The sequence below is a fragment of the Balaenoptera ricei genome, chromosome 2, assembly GCF_028023285.1.
Source record: "Balaenoptera ricei isolate mBalRic1 chromosome 2, mBalRic1.hap2, whole genome shotgun sequence".
NCBI lineage: Eukaryota > Metazoa > Chordata > Mammalia > Artiodactyla > Balaenopteridae > Balaenoptera > Balaenoptera ricei.
In genome coordinates this window covers 114812998-114831062 of record NC_082640.1, presented here as the reverse complement: position 1 = coordinate 114831062, position 18065 = coordinate 114812998, and the positions used below count along the sequence as shown (strand labels likewise).

Here is an 18065-nt window from a genome sequence, read left to right as displayed (position 1 = left end):
ATTTGCAAGAGCTAGCCCAATACCTCTTTTTTGTTACTTTAAGCGTGTAGACTTTTAAGTTCCCAGCTTATTGTGGGGAGGGTTTGACCAGACCTACTTGTGTGGGTCTTGGTCTTTCATTTCTACACCCCTCACCTTATATGGTCATCAAAACAAAAGTGCAACTTTTGTGGGTTCAGCAAATTACCCCAGAATAATAGTAGCTACCGCTGGATTCCCATTATTCCTTCTGTTTTAACTGAATAATCTCTCTTGCTTTGGGAGTTCTTCAAGACTTCTAAGGTTTTTATACATTTTAAACAGGTTTGTTTTGGGTTGTTTTTGGTGGGAAAATTGGCATGGAATCCTAGTCACTGTTAATGAAATCCCCTATCCACATCTCTATGCAGATCATTGGAAGCATATATTTTACTCCTCTTTTTTCACATGGGCAGTCTGGTTTATACTTTCCCCTTTGTTTAAGTTAGAGTAATAATTTTAAAACAAAATTAAGAGTTAAAAATTAAAGTAACAATAAATTAAACTTACCCAAATACTAAGGCACTAATAAAGCTCTTATACTATATTTGGTTTTTTTCCATTTTCTGCATATTAGTTTTCAGATTCATGAAGAAATTTCATGAGGTTGCAATCATTGAGAGTGTAATAGAGAAGGAATTAAGATCTTTACAGCTTTAAAATTGGTGATAATCTGTGTATATTTATATATAGGGAGGAGATCCTTAACTTTCATAAGATTTTCAAGTGGGTTATCACGATCCATAAAAGACTGAGAATTGTATTAGTTTTCAATTCTGATACTTTTGCAAAAATTTTACCATACTATGTTTTTCTGTGCCAACACAGACTTCTAAGTATTTTTAAGAGTGTCTCACAGCCCCCTGTGTTGCTCTGCAGGACTCTGCCGTGCCTTTCTCTCAATGATGAATGCCTGGTCTACTTCTTCATGTGTTACAGGAAGCACAGCAGTGACATAACTCCTTCTTAGGAGCTATCACCCCTGGGGCAGAGACGGGATTAGGTTGATGGGTCTCTTATACCATGGATGAATAGGATCTGAGATATTTTTCCACCAGGGTCTGATGGTTTGCAACAAAATCAAGTCACTAGGCCTTTACTGAGTGCAGAGGAACTTCTGGGACATAAAGGCCTTTGCCTTGAGTAGAAAGCAGGAAAACAGAAGTCGTCCACACTGTCAGGATTTCACTGAGAGTTTCTTGGGGCTCAAGTGACCTGAGCGCGTAATGGTCAGTGGCAGAGCCTCATTCTTCCCTTTTCTTTCCCTGACAGTGTCCTCCACACACTCAGGAGAGAGAGCTACTCAATCTGCATGACAACTTCTAGAAAGAAGTGGGAGCAGCAAGGGTCTCAACAGGGGGCTAAGACCAAAGGGTGAAGACATGCAGGCTCCAGTCCCTGAGGGAGAGGAAGGAGGAAATAGACAGCTCCCAGCTTTGATGCTTGTAGGGATTATTGAATTAGGTGGGTTTGAGGTTCTGGGACACAGTGACCCAGTCCCCATCCCTGTTGCCCTGGGTTCCCATTTCCACGGCCAGCACTGACTCAGCAGCTGTGCGGGATATTGTGCTGAAGGCTTTCGTTACTATCTTTCCCCAGATCACTGGCAGTTGGTGGGCAAGCCTCTTGGGCAGCCTTGGGTGATGAAACCTATCACAGCAGCAGGAGAATGGGAATGCGAATTCTCAAGCCCCCACCCGCACCCTTCCTTCCTCTTTCAGGGGCTCAAAAGTCTGGCAGGAGGAAGCACCAGCAGCAACTGACTGGGCAGACTTCCCAGGAAGATGCAGCCACTCCTGCTCCTGGTGGTCCTTCTCCTGCCGCCCAGGGCTAGGGCAGGTGAGTGACCGTCCCCATCCTCAGAGGCCGACCCCAGCCCATAGACTCTGGAGCCAGACCACTCAGGCACTTCCTAACCCTGTATCATTGGGCAGCTTGTATGAGTTCAAAGTTCCTCAGCTTCATCATCTATAAAACAGGCATTATGTCAGGCCTACCTCAGAGAGTTGATATGAGAGTTAAATGACTTAGTGTACATAAAACTCTTGGAGTCGTCCTGGCACGTACTACTTGCTATATAAACATGCTCTCTGAACTCAGTCTGCAGCTCCTGTGGCAGAGCCTTGGAGATAAAGATACAGCAATAGCAGGCCCGCCAGCTCATCTTTAGAGCCCTAAATTCATGAGCTGACCGTGAGCTGGACTCACAGGGATCTGGGAGGCTCCCTGAGGAAGAAAGTACCACGGAACTGCAGGGAGAGGCTGCGCAGAGGGCTCCGGATTTGCCGTCCCCACAGCAGAGGAACCTTCCTCATTATGGGAGGCTGCAGCTGGCCTTGCCTTGTGCGGAGGTGGGAGGGAGCTGAGGCCGGGATGGGGAGCCAGCAGCATTTCCTGCAGAATCCTGGAGCCTCCCCCCAAGGCTGGTGCCCTGCAGACCCAATTCTCATGAACCACCAGCTTCTCCGGCCCCTGCAGCACCTCTCCTGCCTCGCCATCTTCTAACCTTCCTGGAGCCACCAAGCTGAAGCCCACACACCTGTCAGTGCAGAGATAAGTGCCTAATGCTTCCTTCCAGGGCAGATCATCGGAGGCCAAGAGGCCAGGCCCCATTCCCACCCTTACATGGCATATGTTCAGATCCCAACTCCACGTCCGAAAACTTGTGGGGGGTTCCTGGTGCGAGAAGACTTTGTGATGACAGCAGCTCACTGCTTGGGAAGGTGAGGCACTAAGGGGCTTCTGGGCACCAGCAAAGCAGTTCCAGAAGACTTCCTGAGAGGAGCGATTGAAAGCAGGGTTCTAGCAATAAAGGGGTGAAAAAAGAGCAGGTAGGGCTTGGGGGGCAGGGAGCAGGCCAGTGTAAATGGGGAGAAAGCAGGACCTGATCAAAAAGAGCAAGATGGGGAGATGGAAGGCACGCATTGGGGCTCAAAATATGAATTCAAGCTCCTTTTTTATTGTAGGGGAGGCCAAATATAAGGTCCCTGGGTTTCCCACCACCCCCAGCTCAAGGCTGTAGAGGCCAAGGGCATAGAGCCCAGTCCCAGAGCCCTCCTGTCCCCACGTTCCCTTGGCTGAGGTCTCACCACCCTGGGCTGTCACGTGACCTGCATCGGGGACTGCAGTTCCTGCAGCTCAGACCTGCCTCTGGGCTCCCTTTCCTTTGCAGCCAAATAAGTGTCATCCTGGGGGCCCACAACGTCCGTAGGTTGGAAAGGACTCAGCAGCGCATACCGGTGCTCAGAGCCATCCCCCACCCCAGGTACAATCCGCAGAACAACCAGAATGACATCATGTTACTGCAGGTACCGACCCTCTGGTCCTTCACCCGGGCTGCTCCCTCCCAGCTTGGGGGACCAGGGAGGGGGAAGCCGAGCAGACTCCCAGGGTGGTGGTGGGCGTGGGGTGAGCACGGCATAGACAGTCCCTGAGTGCCTGCGTGCTTCCTGCCAGCTGAGGAGCAGAGTCAGACGTAATCGAGCTGTGAGGCCGGTGGCTCTGCCTCAGACCCAGAACAGGCTGAGTCCTGGGACCCTGTGCACCGTGGCCGGCTGGGGCCTTGTCGGCCTGGACAGGAGAACAGACACTCTCCAGGATGTACGGATCAGAGTGCAGAGGGGTGAGGAGTGCAGTAGACTCTTCATGTTCTACACTGACCGAACACAGATTTGTGTGGGCGACCCAAGAGAGCGGAAATCCGCCTTCCTGGTAAGACCACGGGCATCTGCCGACACTGTCCGAGACAAAGGGACGTGGGCAGACTGGGCAGTGGGGACAGACTACATCCCCATGGCCTCAGTCTGGGGCCCAGACCAGAGTGAGGTGGGGGACTTTTCCCCATCAATCCGGTCTCTGGGGGAATAGCAGGTGCACCAGACACAGGACATACACGTGCAGCGTTTTCCTGGGGCCGGTGAAGGTACCTTGACCTGGGTTGTTCTGGAGAATAACCATAGCCAGGGCTGAAGCCCAGTGATGGAAAAATCCAGAAGCTCGACTTCTGCTCCCCCTCCCCCTCCCATCTCACACACAGCCAGCAGTGGAAGGAGCCCACCCACCCCTGTCTTCTCTGAGGGCGGGCCTTAGGGCCGCAGGAGCGGGGAGGCCTGGAGAATGGAGGCCCGGCTTAGTGTCCCTTCCTCTGGTTGCCCACAGGGGGACTCCGGGGGCCCCCTTGTGTGTAACAACGTGGCCCAGGGCATCGTCTCCTACGGAAAGAGGATTGGGACTCCTCCAGCAGTCTTCACCAGGATTTCCAGCTTCCTGCCCTGGATACGGAGAACGATGAGACGCTTCAAAGAGTGGGGGCTGGAGTGACACGCCCTGTCACTGACTCCCCTTCTCTGGGGCAGAGCCCAGATCCAGGGCGGTTCCCAGAGCCTTAATAAACATCCACATCTAGAGTGGAAATAACCGATTTCTCATTTGTTCATTAAACATGATTCAGTACACAGCAAATGTGTGCCAGGACTGAGTGTGAGCTCCTCCAGGAAAGTGGGGTCTCTTCCCCAGGACAAGTGAATCCCCATCCCCACCATCCTGGGAGTCAGGGTGAGCTTCTCTCCTCCAAGCCATCCATTCCTCCGTCTCCCCTCCACCCGCTCTGGGGAGTGATGGAAGGACCTCTCTCTCCCCAGAGTAAGGCTCCTCATTCTCCACCCTACCAGAGACTCTCCTTTAGGTATTAAAGTGTGCCCCAAAACTGTGTGCCATTGGCGTGGGTAGGACAGGCAGATCAAAGAGAGAATTGAAATTCCATACAAGGCCCAATTTAACATATGGTAAACGATTCTCAAATCACTGGGAAACAATGAACTTTTAATAGACGACATTGAAACAAAATAGAGAATCATTGGGGAAGAAAGATAAAGTTGGGTCCACACTTCTCATCATAATCCAAAATAACACTCAGATGGAATCAAAGATCTAAATGTAAAAAAATCAAACCATACAAGTACTAGAAGAAAGGAAAAAAACGGTTTACTTTCTTAAAAATATCTAACAAAACACCCATATCAAAGCTGCGCTATTCACAATGGCCAAGAGATGGGAGCAACCCAAGTGTCTATGGACAGCCAGAGTTTCTGAAACCTTTACCTATACCAGCCCTGACTGTACTATAGACCAATGTTCTCATTTTCAATGTGATGAGGGTCTCCTTCCGGTTTCGTTACTCTAAAATTATACAATATGATATGTTGGCTAAAATAACTTGAATTTATACTAAAGATTAGCTTATGACTGATACATCAATATTATATTCAAATAATAGATTTCTGAAGTCACATAGTTTAAAACCGTGCTTTTAGCATCTCAAGGTAACTGTAAAGAATCAGCTGGGAAGTTCTTCTATGTTCATCAAAATGGTAATTACTCCTCGCAGTGTGACATTTCCCACCTGAATTTTTGCAGTTTCCATAATCTTGAATAATCACTGAACACATAGCAAAGCAACTGATATGCAGAAATGCTTTGGTAAATTTGATCATTCTTTTATAGCTATTTCTTGCCAGAAAGTCATTTGCCTAACATTCAGTGTAAGTCACTTATCAACAAAATTTTAATCAATAACACATCTTTGAAATTACTCAGTCATTTTTCCTGTATTTGCTACCACCTACCCATAGGAATCCTCTCTTGCTTGTATGTTCTGGGGGAAAACAGTCTCATTGTGAAATGTTTGCATTGGCAGGTGGAAAGAATACTTGACGATGGAGGGGGGAGGAGAGAGCTGTGGAAGAGCCCTCATCCAGCCCTTCCTCTCTGTGACATTTACTTAGAGCCCCAGAGCACCGCCCAGGTCAGGACTCAGTCCCCAGGAAACTCCCAGGGCAGACCCATCTCTCCTCTAAGCCTCTCCCTGCCAGTCAGCACTTCCAAGGCAGCTCTCTGCCTCCAGCGGCCCTGCCAGAAACGTTTCTACAGACCTCACCATGCTCACCTCCAGAGGACAATTCCCTTCATGATCATCCCAGAAGCCAGTTCCACCACTTCTCACAGCTCAGCAGCCTCCCCCGATAAGTAAACCTCAGCAGCAGAGCTTTGGCAAGAAAGCATTTTGCACACCAAAAACTAGAGTAAAAGAACACAACTCCTCCCACTTTCTTTCTCCACTTTCCACCTCTGTGTCTTGGAAGCCCTACTGACTTGTCTGGAAAGTCACAAAACCATGGCAAGCTCATGGACAGAAACCCCACCGGGAACTTCTCTCCTGACCCCATAGCTCAGGCAGACTTCCGGTCCCGCAGAGGCCTGGTGCCTGTGCCCTGGGGCAGAGCATCAGAGTCAGGAGAAGCTAGCCACTGGTGATTTGTCATAACTATAGCAACATCACAGAAGTGAGGTCTGGTAACCTTGATAATGGTGGTCTGAGTTTGTCTGGGAAATGGTGGGTGCCCCAGGGGAAAGCCACCTGAACCTCGGGTTGGAGAAGAGAGGGCAGCCCAGGAGCAGTTCCAGTAGCTCAAGGGAAATGTCTTTCTTATAGAAATGCGAAAAAACTCTCAGAAGTGGATGAAATCTTCCAAATACATTATGAACCATTTCAAGATTTTAGGTGGCATGACCCCCAGAACAACTAAAAACCCCATTAGACTGATACCCATCAAGATTGCTTTTTCGCCAGCAGTCCCACTCCTGGGCATATATCCAGACAAAACTCTAATCCTAAAAGATACCTGCACCCCTATGTTCATAGTAGCACTATTCACAATAGGCAAGACATGGTAGCAACCTAAATGTCCATCAACAGATGAATGGATAAAGATGTGGTACACGTATACAATAGAATACCACTTGTTCTTTTTTATGACTGAAATAGCGCCATTTGCAGTAACATGGATGCAACTAGAGTTTATCATATTAAGTGAAGTAAGTCAGAAAATGAAAGACAAAAACCATATGATATCACTTATATGTGAAATCTAAAATATGACACAGATGAACCTATCTACGAAGGAGAAACAGACTCAAACATAGAGAACAGACTTGTGATTGCCAAGGGGGAGGGGGTTGGGGGAGGCCTGGAGTGGGAGGTTGGGCTTAGCAGATGTAAGCTATTATATATGGAATGGATGAACAGCAAGGTCCTACTGTATAGCACAGAAAACTACATGCAGTATCTTATGATTAACCATTGTGAAAAAGAATATTTTTTAAAAATAATGTATGTATAACTGAATCACTTTGCTGTACAAAAGAAATTAACACAACATTGTAAATCAGCTATACTTCAATTAAAAAAAATAAGACTGCTTTTTCAAGTTTCCACCGAATTTTCAGAAGTATAATTTTTCCAGGCTACATTATAATCCACTGTTTTGTTGTACAAAAAATTACTAAACCATTTTGACATCCGTAAATTTAACAGGCCTCTCTCCAAACATTCCTCCCCAGTATCCCACACTCACTTTGCCCTGGCCGGAGCAGATCAGATGGCTCCACTGATTAGCCATTGGCTCTGCACGCTCAGGGACCTTCCTGAGTTACAAGCCCTGGGACGGTACTACGGGTTCCCAGAAAGACAAGACTCTTTTGTGCTCCTCACCTTCTGTCCCAGTGAGCCGCAGTCAACACGAAGTTGTCTTATGCCAGGAAACCCCTACATCTGCTCCAGTCTTGTTTGTTGTCATAGAAGCATACAGAGACCATGTAGGGTGGGGCTTGTGGTCTGGTCTTTCTGCCCCATTTGATCTCCCCTGAAAGAGAAAATTTCCGTGGATCTCTCTGTTCATAGGAGACAGGACGGGCACTGCCTGGTGACCTAAAACAATGGGATGTCCAGAGGAGGATAGTCTGCAGTGGTCTTCAGGGACCCAGCACAATGAGATGGGGGCTCCAGCTTTCCCTGGGCAGCATGACCTGTTTCCTTGCTTAGCTCTTATCTCCCTGTAGAGATGAGGAGCTCAGCCCTTGTTCTGGAGCACTTCAAATACATGTGAAGGGGAAGTGATCTGTCTTCCGGATAAACCATCTAGAAGACCTGGAAATAAATCTCTCTGACCTACCCTGGTTATTTCTTTGTCCCTGAGATTTTCAGACCCCCTGTGTCCTGCTTACTTCCAGGTGAGACTGGTTTCTAAAACCTGAAAATTTGAGCTCATGGAGCGGAATTCTCTGGCTTCTTTCTCCCCCATCATGAACCAGGCACATAGTAAATGTCCCATAAATACTTGTTGGATATGCGAATGAACAGTCCCCCAAATTGCTTTTGGTCCTAATGCAGCCTGAACCTCAGCAGCGATTTATCTTTTTAAGGAATTTAACCATCAAGATAAAGAGGAACACATGTACAAGATTAGAAATCAGAGTGAGGTTGGGAAATGGGAGGAGGGGGTCTGGGTGGAAGCCAGCTTCCATTAGGGCCATGATCAGTGGTGAGGCAACACTGAGAGGCCCACTTAGGTTCTAGATATCTGCCCTGGTGGAGCAGGGTGGCTCAAGAAAGTGGGGAGAGTGAGAAGGTGACATCTAGGAAACAGTGCAAGATAGCTCTTTCATTCTTGGTCTAGACAATAGCTCTTGGGATAGAGCAACCCACTCTTAGCTTTGGAGAATGGGAAGTTATAAGCCTCATTTTCAGCTTTCCCTCCACACCAGGATCCTGTGCCATCCTAATTATAAGTAACTTTCCATGTGCCAAGCTGTGACCTATGGAGAGGAGAAGACCCACCAGGTCTCCGTGGCAGTCTTTCCTGTAATCTGTGCACTATATACCCAGCGGCAGGTCTGGGGTTTAGCAAATTTCTGGGAATGGACTGAGGCAAGGAACAATCATAGCAATAGTCTTGCTGGGGCACTGGGGAAGTGTTGCTGCTGGAATAAGCCAGGGCTCTGAGGATAGGGAGAGTCGCTTACCTCTTTCAGCCCTGGAGGTAGGAGATTGGCCACTAAGAACAGGAGAAGCAGCATATTCTCTGAAAAGCTGAGCAGGCCTGAAGTGGCATGTGATTTCTCCTTCCAGGCTTTTTCTTTTCTTTTTTTTTTTTTAAGTATAATTTCCACTTTATTGTCTTTCCAGGGAACAGTATTTCTTCAGTCTTTAAGGACTTAGCTCCTTACATGGGCTTTGGTGGAGGTCGTGGGGCAGCACCAGCAGGTCTAAATCGGGGTGGAGGTGTTCGGTCCTTCCGGGCTTCCCGAGAACGATTCCTGACTACCTTGCTGTGAATGGCACAACTCACGCAGTAATGCAGTTTCACATACAGCTTGGGAAGCACATAGGACAGTTCACGCGCCAGAAGCTCACCGTCAAAAACACTCGCTTCGGAAATGTCCCTGACGGCTGCGGCCTCTACGATGTTCCGAATGACGAACTTCTTAATAGCCTTATCCTTGGGCACGCAACGGGCACAATTGGTACAGCGAATAGGCTGCACGTGGCCACGGCCCTTTTTGGCACGACCATTGTTCCTTCTTTTCTTGATCATCTTGGAAGCGAAGAGGCGAAAAAGGGCTTCCAGGCTTTTTCAATCCTGAGTTTCAGAGGGCAAGCTCAGGGCCCACCAATTTACTCCTGGTTCTATTGATTCTCAAGACATGAGCTTTCATCAGAAATATCTGTATGGTGAGGGTGTTGCAGGAACCACATTCTTAGGCCCTTGGTAGTCAGCATGATCACGTTCACCTAGAGAAAATCCTGAACTCTGAATGGAGGAAGGGCTTTAGGGGGTTTGGGCGTTAATCAGAAATGGTGTCCCCTTCCTCTAAACTCAATCCTCCAAGACCATAAATCTGACCCCACCATGCCTTTTGTTTGTCATTAGGTAACTGTCTACTTCCTAAAAAAAAAAAAAAAAAGCATACAACTATCCAATTATACTCTTTGCAGAGCTTCAGAGTTTTTTTTAATAGCTGAAGAGTTTTTTTGCTGTTGTTCTAAATGCAAAAGTACCAAGAAAAAGTCTGTCCTAAAACACATTAGCCAAGAGCCTAGCCATTAACCAACTTCTTGGTAGTTTCAGGCAACTGCAAACTGTTGGGGATGGGGGTGAGGACCAGAGATTGAGGATGAAGTGGAGGTGGGGTATTGATGAGAGTACCAGGAAGATAAGGTGATGACAGAATAGGAGAGTTTAAGTAGAGGGGTTTGACAGACAAATGCACCTGAATTTATTGTGTGGTCCAGTCCCAGGTGGCCCTTATAAAGCCAGTATTATTCTCAACTTGTTGATATTTCAAACGTTTAAAAGACCCCAATATTAAAGTAGTTGGGAAGCATCAGGTAGAGATGGAAAGAGGATAAACACACTTTGTCATTCATTCTAAGTTTTCCAGGTCACTCCTGTCCCACCTGGCCCAGGTAATCTGGGCTCCAGGGAAGACCATGATGTGGGCAAGTGTTCTGCCCCCCAAGGCGCCTTGCTCCTGATGAGGAACCAGGCATGTTTGCTCATGCAGTTCTCTGCACACAGGTGCTTAGGGTTGTCAGACTTTAGAAGGGCAAGTTCCAAGCTACGATTCTACTTAGAATACAGGCAATCAGCCAGACAGTTTAGATTACTTCTATTTGTTCTTTTATAATTTAGTACAGACATGAGAAGACTTCTGGAATCTTATCTCAAACTGAACATAAAGTTTAAGCTGTTTTTGCATCTATTGGCTCAGTCATTACCCACAAGGTAGAACATGTATCTTCTCATTTTCATTCTCTGCCTCAAGAATGACAGTGCCTTAAAGGGGATATATTGCCTCTTATCTTTGATGATTTACCTCTCCTCCCCACCGCCAATTTGCAAACCACAAGTATGCTCAGCAATGTTGCAGTAATTTATTAAATAACTGTGTCGACACACTGGTCTTTAACGCACCTATAAAATATTATTTATGATATTTGGGAAGTATAGAAAATCAAAGATGATAGACTATAATTTTAGCCCAAAGCAGGTGTTTATCATTTTAACGAATCTTGTCACATAGAACCATGAGAGTTTTCACAGTTTCTGCAGCTGGTTTCCTGTGCATTTGGCAGTGCTATCACATCTTTCTGATGATAGGCAGTTTTCCTCTGAGCTATTTGGACTCCACCTTGGACTCCACTTCCACCCCACACATGGCTCAGGCCTCCCTTCTCCCAGGGTTCCCCGTGGACCCACATAATAGTGATCAGCTGTTGTCTCTCTCTGCTCTCCTTCCACTCCCCTCTTCCTCCTATCTCACCTGGCCCACATCTAGCTCTGCTGCACAGACCAAGGGCAAAAGGCACCGGTGTCTGAGCTTAGCGATTGTTCCAGAAGAGCAGCTGGCTGCTCTTGTGAAGTTACCACTAACAAATTTGTAATTGCTTCAGAACTTTTCAGTGAACAGAAGTAAAAAAGGAAGAGGGAAAATGAACAGGGTGTCAGATGTGTGGGACACTACATGCAACATATGTTTAGGGAGTCCCAGAAGGAGGGGAGACGGTTGAAGATTTCACAATATTGATGGGGAAAAAAACAACCCTGAAGCATTAATGTTCAAAACCAAGAAGCTCAGTGAACTCCAAGTAGGATAAAGTATCACAGAAGAATGGGCAAGATTTCCCCCATGCCTCCTTCCCTTCTATCCTAGATCTCATCATTTTATTTCCAGTCCAGCCCTCTCTTCAGATAGCACCTCTGGCTCATTCTCTCCCACAGCTGCTTCTTCTGTGTTACGTCCACATGTGAGAAGTGCTGGGATGGAGCTACTTCTGGGGTCTATGACATCATTCAGACATGGGGCCTCTTCTCCTTGATCTAGAAACCTAAGTGCTCTTAAGGGAAAAGTAGCTCCAACAGTGCTGTCCATGTGCAGAAGAGGTAGCTGACCACTTTCTCCAAATGACATCTTCTACCATTAGGGCATTTTTTAATTGAATTGCAAAAGATTCTTTTTTTTTTTTCATTACTATTTAAATTACTAATTAAATTTTGTGGTAAAATATACCTAATGGAAAATTTACCTATTAACCAATTTTAAGTGTGCAGTTCAATGGCATTAAGTACATGCACATCATTGTGCAACCTTCACCATTAACCATCTTAAGAAATTTTTCACCTTCCCAAATTGAAACTCTGAATCCACTAAACAGTAACTCCCCATTACCCTTTCCCCCTAGCCCCTGGGAATCACCATTCTACTTTGTGTCACTATGAATTTGCAAGAGATTCTTAAATAAATGCAAGAGTCTTGAGCACGGTCACATCATCAGTCTTATACCTCATTTATCACTTACACCTTAATAAGTAGTAGACAAAACCTATACAAATGGAGACTGTAAGAGAAGAGGAAGGAAAAAAAAAAAAAAAGAAAGAAAAGAGGAAGGGATGAAGGGAGAGCTGGGGAGGGGGCAAGTCATCGCAAACAAGCCTGCCTGAATTCATCCTTCTGCCCCTGACCACCAAGTTGAAGCCAAGGTTCCTCCTACCTTTTCCTGAATGTACAGGTACGCTAGAGAGGCCTAATGCTCCATGCTTTTGGTCATTTTGTAAGCTAAAGAAAGAGATGAGAAGCAAATTTCCTCATCTGGGTGGAGTATCGACGTCATCTGGGACAACTGAAAGATGCCTGAAGCCTGGGAACGGCCTCTGTTCTTGTTTTCAAGGAAAGAAGAGCCCCAGTTAAAAGTGACTGCCCCCACCTGGGCATCCTCCTCTGGCCTTTCTATAAAACTCACTGTATTGAGAAGAATGGCGGATGCAGAGGAAATGTTTGTGGAATTGCCTCCAGAAACCACATCCCTCGTCCTAACCCTCAGTGGAGCCACTCCCTTGAGTGGAGGATGGGATCTTCTCCCACTGGTCCGGTATTCTTCATTGCCTGACAGGTGAGTTCGGCATGAGGCTTGAGAACACTCAACTTGTGGCTTGGTCTAGGAGGTCCCAGCCTTAGGCTCTGAGGAGAATTTCCACAAGAGAGGATACAGAGATTCCAGAAGAAACTCAGGTTAGTCAAACACTATCAATTTACTGAGACGTACGGATGACTGGAAAGCCCCAAGGAGAGAGATTTCATTTCAAAGAAACAGATGGGATGATCACTTGGTCCCGTGATACAAATAGGTCTAAGAACAGCAGGCTGAATGGCTCTGTGGCCAGAGGGACTGGGAGAGGATAGAGTTGAAGAACAGTACATTCTGATTGAGAGAGTGCTGGCTGGGAGTTGGGAGACCAGGTCCAGTTCCTGTGGAGAACACACCACATGGCTGTGTTGGTCACTACCTGCCCTTGTAGTTTTAATGGTTAGTGTCTATCAGTGTATTTCAAAATTTTTCTTTCTACAGTCATGAATATTTTCCTTAAGTAAAATTTGGACACATGCCAAATATTTAAAACAGATGCACAGCTCTGATTAAATGGTGTGGGGTGGAGGTTTGATCTCTTTCTTTTCTTTCCCTTCTAGGCAGTTCCACAATTTGAAAACCATGAGACATGATGAAACTCGATTGACAAACAGCTGGTCTACCAGACCCATCCTGCAGACCATGGGGCACTTGCCGTTTTATCTGGTCTGGGTCTTTTGTCTCCATCAGGATGTGGGTTGTTTTTCCCCACAGGGATTTGCTGTGGATCGTTTCCTCCTCTGTGACAATTTGGGCACCATGCTTCACATCTATTTGTAGTAGAAAAGGTGAGGTGGGTGCACTCATACTGGCTTTCATTAGTCATCTGGTCTCTCCTTGCTTGGGAATTTGAAGTCTCAGTGATGACTGTCATGCCAGCAAAGGCTTTCACTCTCCAGTGTGAATACCTGGAGGTGAGGTCATTCAGGCCATATCAGGGGCTGGCTACGACTGAAACACATACTAATAGTCAGCGTTGTAATTGTACAGTCAAGCACTAACACGGCAAATTTTCTGGATTGTCGAAATGATATAGAACTTTTCTATACACAAAACAGTGAATCATACTGTAGCCAGAGAAAATTATACTTCTGGAAATTCAGTGGAAACTTGAAAACATAATCCTAATAGGGTATCAGTCTAATGGGGTTTTTAGTTGTTCTGGGGGTCATGCCACCTAAAATCTTGAAATGGTTCATAATGTATTTGGAAGATTTCATCCACTTCTGAGAGTTTTTTCGCATTTCTATAAGAAAGACATTTCCCTTGAGCTACTGGAACTGCTCCTGGGCTGCCCTCTCTTCTCCAACCCGAGGTTCAGGTGGCTTTCCCCTGGGGCACCCACCATTTCCCAGACAAACTCAGACCACCATTATCAAGGTTACCAGACCTCACTTCTGTGATGTTGCTATAGTTATGACAAATCACCAGTGGCTAGCTTCTCCTGACTCTGATGCTCTGCCCCAGGGCACAGGCACCAGGCCTCTGCGGGACCGGAAGTCTGCCTGAGCTATGGGGTCAGGAGAGAAGTTCCCGGTGGGGTTTCTGTCCATGAGCTTGCCATGGTTTTGTGACTTTCCAGACAAGTCAGTAGGGCTTCCAAGACACAGAGGTGGAAAGTGGAGAAAGAAAGTGGGAGGAGTTGTGTTCTTTTACTCTAGTTTTTGGTGTGCAAAATGCTTTCTTGCCAAAGCTCTGCTGCTGAGGTTTACTTATCGGGGGAGGTTGCTGAGCTGTGAGAAGTGGTGGAACTGGCTTCTGGGATGATCATGAAGGGAATTGTCCTCTGGAGGTGAGCATGGTGAGGTCTGTAGAAACGTTTCTGGCAGGGCCGCTGGAGGCAGAGAGCTGCCTTGGAAGTGCTGACTGGCAGGGAGAGGCTTAGAGGAGAGATGGGTCTGCCCTGGGAGTTTCCTGGGGACTGAGTCCTGACCTGGGCGGTGCTCTGGGGCTCTAAGTAAATGTCACAGAGAGGAAGGGCTGGATGAGGGCTCTTCCACAGCTCTCTCCTCCCCCCTCCATCGTCAAGTATTCTTTCCACCTGCCAATGCAAACATTTCACAATGAGACTGTTTTCCCCCAGAACATACAAGCAAGAGAGGATTCCTATGGGTAGGTGGTAGCAAATACAGGAAAAATGACTGAGTAATTTCAAAGATGTGTTATTGATTAAAATTTTATTGATAAGTGACTTACACTGAATGTTAGGCAAATGACTTTCTGGCAAGAAATAGCTATAAAAGAATGATCAAATTTACCAAAGCATTTCTGCATATCAGTTGCTTTGCTATGTGTTCAGTGATTATTCAAGATTATGGAAACTGCAAAAATTCAGGTGGGAAATGTCACACTGCGAGGAGTAATTACCATTTTGATGAACATAGAAGAACTTCCCAGCTGATTCTTTACAGTTACTTTGAGGTGCTAAAAGCACGGTTTTAAACTATGTGACTTCAGAAATCTATTATTTGAATATAATATTGATGTATCAGTCATAAGCTAATCTTTAGTATAAATTCAAGTTATTTTAGCCAACATATCGTATTGTATAATTTTAGAGTAACGAAACCGGAAGGAGACCCTCATCACATTGAAAATGAGAACATTGGTCTATAGTACAGTCAGGGCTAGTATGGGTAAAGGTTTCAGAAACTCTGGCTGTCCATAGACACTTGGGTTGCTCCCATCTCTTGGCCATTGTGAATAGCGCAGCTTTGATATGGGTGTTTTGTTAGATATTTTTAAGAAAGTAAACCGTTTTTTTCCTTTCTTCTAGTACTTGTATGGTTTGATTTTTTTACATTTAGATCTTTGATTCCATCTGAGTGTTATTTTGGATTATGATGAGAAGTGTGGACCCAACTTTATCTTTCTTCCCCAATGATTCTCTATTTTGTTTCAATGTCGTCTATTAAAAGTTCATTGTTTCCCAGTGATTTGAGAATCGTTTACCATATGTTAAATTGGGCCTTGTATGGAATTTCAATTCTCTCTTTGATCTGCCTGTCCTACCCACGCCAATGGCACACAGTTTTGGGGCACACTTTAATACCTAAAGGAGAGTCTCTGGTAGGGTGGAGAATGAGGAGCCTTACTCTGGGGAGAGAGAGGTCCTTCCATCACTCCCCAGAGCGGGTGGAGGGGAGACGGAGGAATGGATGGCTTGGAGGAGAGAAGCTCACCCTGACTCCCAGGATGGTGGGGATGGGGATTCACTTGTCCTGGGGAAGAGACCCCACTTTCCTGGAGGAGCTCACACTCAGTCCTGGCACACATTTGCTGTGTACTGAATCATGTTTAATGAACAAATGAGAAATCGGTTATTTCCACTCTAGATGTGGATGTTTATTAAGGCTCTGGGAACCGCCCTGGATCTGGGCTCTGCCCCAGAGAAGGGGAGTCAGTGACAGGGCGTGTCACTCCAGCCCCCACTCTTTGAAGCGTCTCATCGTTCTCCGTATCCAGGGCAGGAAGCTGGAAATCCTGGTGAAGACTGCTGGAGGAGTCCCAATCCTCTTTCCGTAGGAGACGATGCCCTGGGCCACGTTGTTACACACAAGGGGGCCCCCGGAGTCCCCCTGTGGGCAACCAGAGGAAGGGACACTAAGCCGGGCCTCCATTCTCCAGGCCTCCCCGCTCCTGCGGCCCTAAGGCCCGCCCTCAGAGAAGACAGGGGTGGGTGGGCTCCTTCCACTGCTGGCTGTGTGTGAGATGGGAGGGGGAGGGGGAGCAGAAGTCGAGCTTCTGGATTTTTCCATCACTGGGCTTCAGCCCTGGCTATGGTTATTCTCCAGAACAACCCAGGTCAAGGTACCTTCACCGGCCCCAGGAAAACGCTGCACGTGTATGTCCTGTGTCTGGTGCACCTGCTATTCCCCCAGAGACCGGATTGATGGGGAAAAGTCCCCCACCTCACTCTGGTCTGGGCCAGACTGAGGCCATGGGGATGTAGTCTGTCCCCACTGCCCAGTCTGCCCACGTCCCTTTGTCTCGGACAGTGTCGGCAGATGCCCGTGGTCTTACCAGGAAGGCGGATTTCCGCTCTCTTGGGTCGCCCACACAAATCTGTGTTCGGTCAGTGTAGAACATGAAGAGTCTACTGCACTCCTCACCCCTCTGCACTCTGATCCGTACATCCTGGAGAGTGTCTGTTCTCCTGTCCAGGCCGACAAGGCCCCAGCCGGCCACGGTGCACAGGGTCCCAGGACTCAGCCTGTTCTGGGTCTGAGGCAGAGCCACCGGCCTCACAGCTCGATTACGTCTGACTCTGCTCCTCAGCTGGCAGGAAGCACGCAGGCACTCAGGGACTGTCTATGCCGTGCTCACCCCACGCCCACCACCACCCTGGGAGTCTGCTCGGCTTCCCCCTCCCTGGTCCCCCAAGCTGGGAGGGAGCAGCCCAGGTGAAGGACCAGAGGGTCGGTACCTGCAGTAACATGATGTCATTCTGGTTGTTCTGCGGATTGTACCTGGGGTGGGGGATGGCTCTGAGCACCGGTATGCGCTGCTGAGTCCTTTCCAACCTACGGACGTTGTGGGCCCCCAGGATGACACTTATTTGGCTGCAAAGGAAAGGGAGCCCAGAGGTAGGTCTGAGCTGCAGGAACTGCAGTCCCCGATGCAGGTCACGTGACAGCCCAGGGTGGTGAGACCTCAGCCAAGGGAACGTGGGGACAGGAGGGCTCTGGGACTGGGCTCTATGCCCTTGGCCTCTACAGCCTTGAGCTGGGGGTGGTGGGAAACCCAGGGACCTTATATTTGGCCTCCCCTACAATAAAAAAGGAGCTTGAATTCATATTTTGAGCCCCAATGCGTGCCTTCCATCTCCCCATCTTGCTCTTTTTGATCAGGTCCTGCTTTCTCCCCATTTACACTGGCCTGCTCCCTGCCCCCCAAGCCCTACCTGCTCTTTTTTCACCCCTTTATTGCTAGAACCCTGCTTTCAATCGCTCCTCTCAGGAAGTCTTCTGGAACTGCTTTGCTGGTGCCCAGAAGCCCCTTAGTGCCTCACCTTCCCAAGCAGTGAGCTGCTGTCATCACAAAGTCTTCTCGCACCAGGAACCCCCCACAAGTTTTCGGACGTGGAGTTGGGATCTGAACATATGCCATGTAAGGGTGGGAATGGGGCCTGGCCTCTTGGCCTCCGATGATCTGCCCTGGAAGGAAGCATTAGGCACTTATCTCTGCACTGACAGGTGTGTGGGCTTCAGCTTGGTGGCTCCAGGAAGGTTAGAAGATGGCGAGG

General features: G+C 47.5%; 3 protein-coding genes across 15 annotated transcripts in view; 1 reads left to right on the top strand and 2 right to left on the bottom strand.

The window, feature by feature from the left end:
* Window positions 1-1755: 1755 nt before the first annotated feature.
* On the top strand, window positions 1756-5030 carry LOC132360563 (cathepsin G-like). The gene is made up of 5 exons (XM_059915647.1): window positions 1756-1857; window positions 2597-2741; window positions 3191-3326; window positions 3475-3729; window positions 4177-5030. The coding sequence occupies exons 1-5, from the start codon at window positions 1803-1805 to the stop codon at window positions 4336-4338; spliced, it is 753 nt and encodes a 250-aa protein (XP_059771630.1). The 5' UTR covers window positions 1756-1802; the 3' UTR covers window positions 4339-5030.
* A 3964-nt stretch (window positions 5031-8994) lies between these two features.
* On the bottom strand, window positions 8995-9467 carry LOC132360562 (small ribosomal subunit protein eS26-like). Its single transcript, XM_059915645.1, has one exon. It carries the CDS (start codon window positions 9447-9449, stop codon window positions 9078-9080), a length of 372 nt encoding a protein of 123 aa, XP_059771628.1. The 5' UTR covers window positions 9450-9467; the 3' UTR covers window positions 8995-9077.
* A 5888-nt stretch (window positions 9468-15355) lies between these two features.
* The window catches only part of LOC132359641 (cathepsin G-like), a 29958-nt gene continuing 27248 nt past the window's right edge, over window positions 15356-18065 (bottom strand). For all 13 annotated transcript variants that reach the window (XM_059914009.1, XM_059914004.1, XM_059914001.1 and 10 more), the window contains 4 exons: window positions 17832-17976; window positions 17247-17382; window positions 16844-17098; window positions 15356-16398 (listed from right to left, as the gene is read on the bottom strand). In XM_059914009.1, coding sequence (XP_059769992.1) covers window positions 16237-16398; window positions 16844-17098; window positions 17247-17382; window positions 17832-17976 — 698 coding nt within the window. In that variant the 3' untranslated portion in view covers window positions 15356-16236. The remainder of the gene's footprint in view (window positions 16399-16843; window positions 17099-17246; window positions 17383-17831; window positions 17977-18065) is intronic.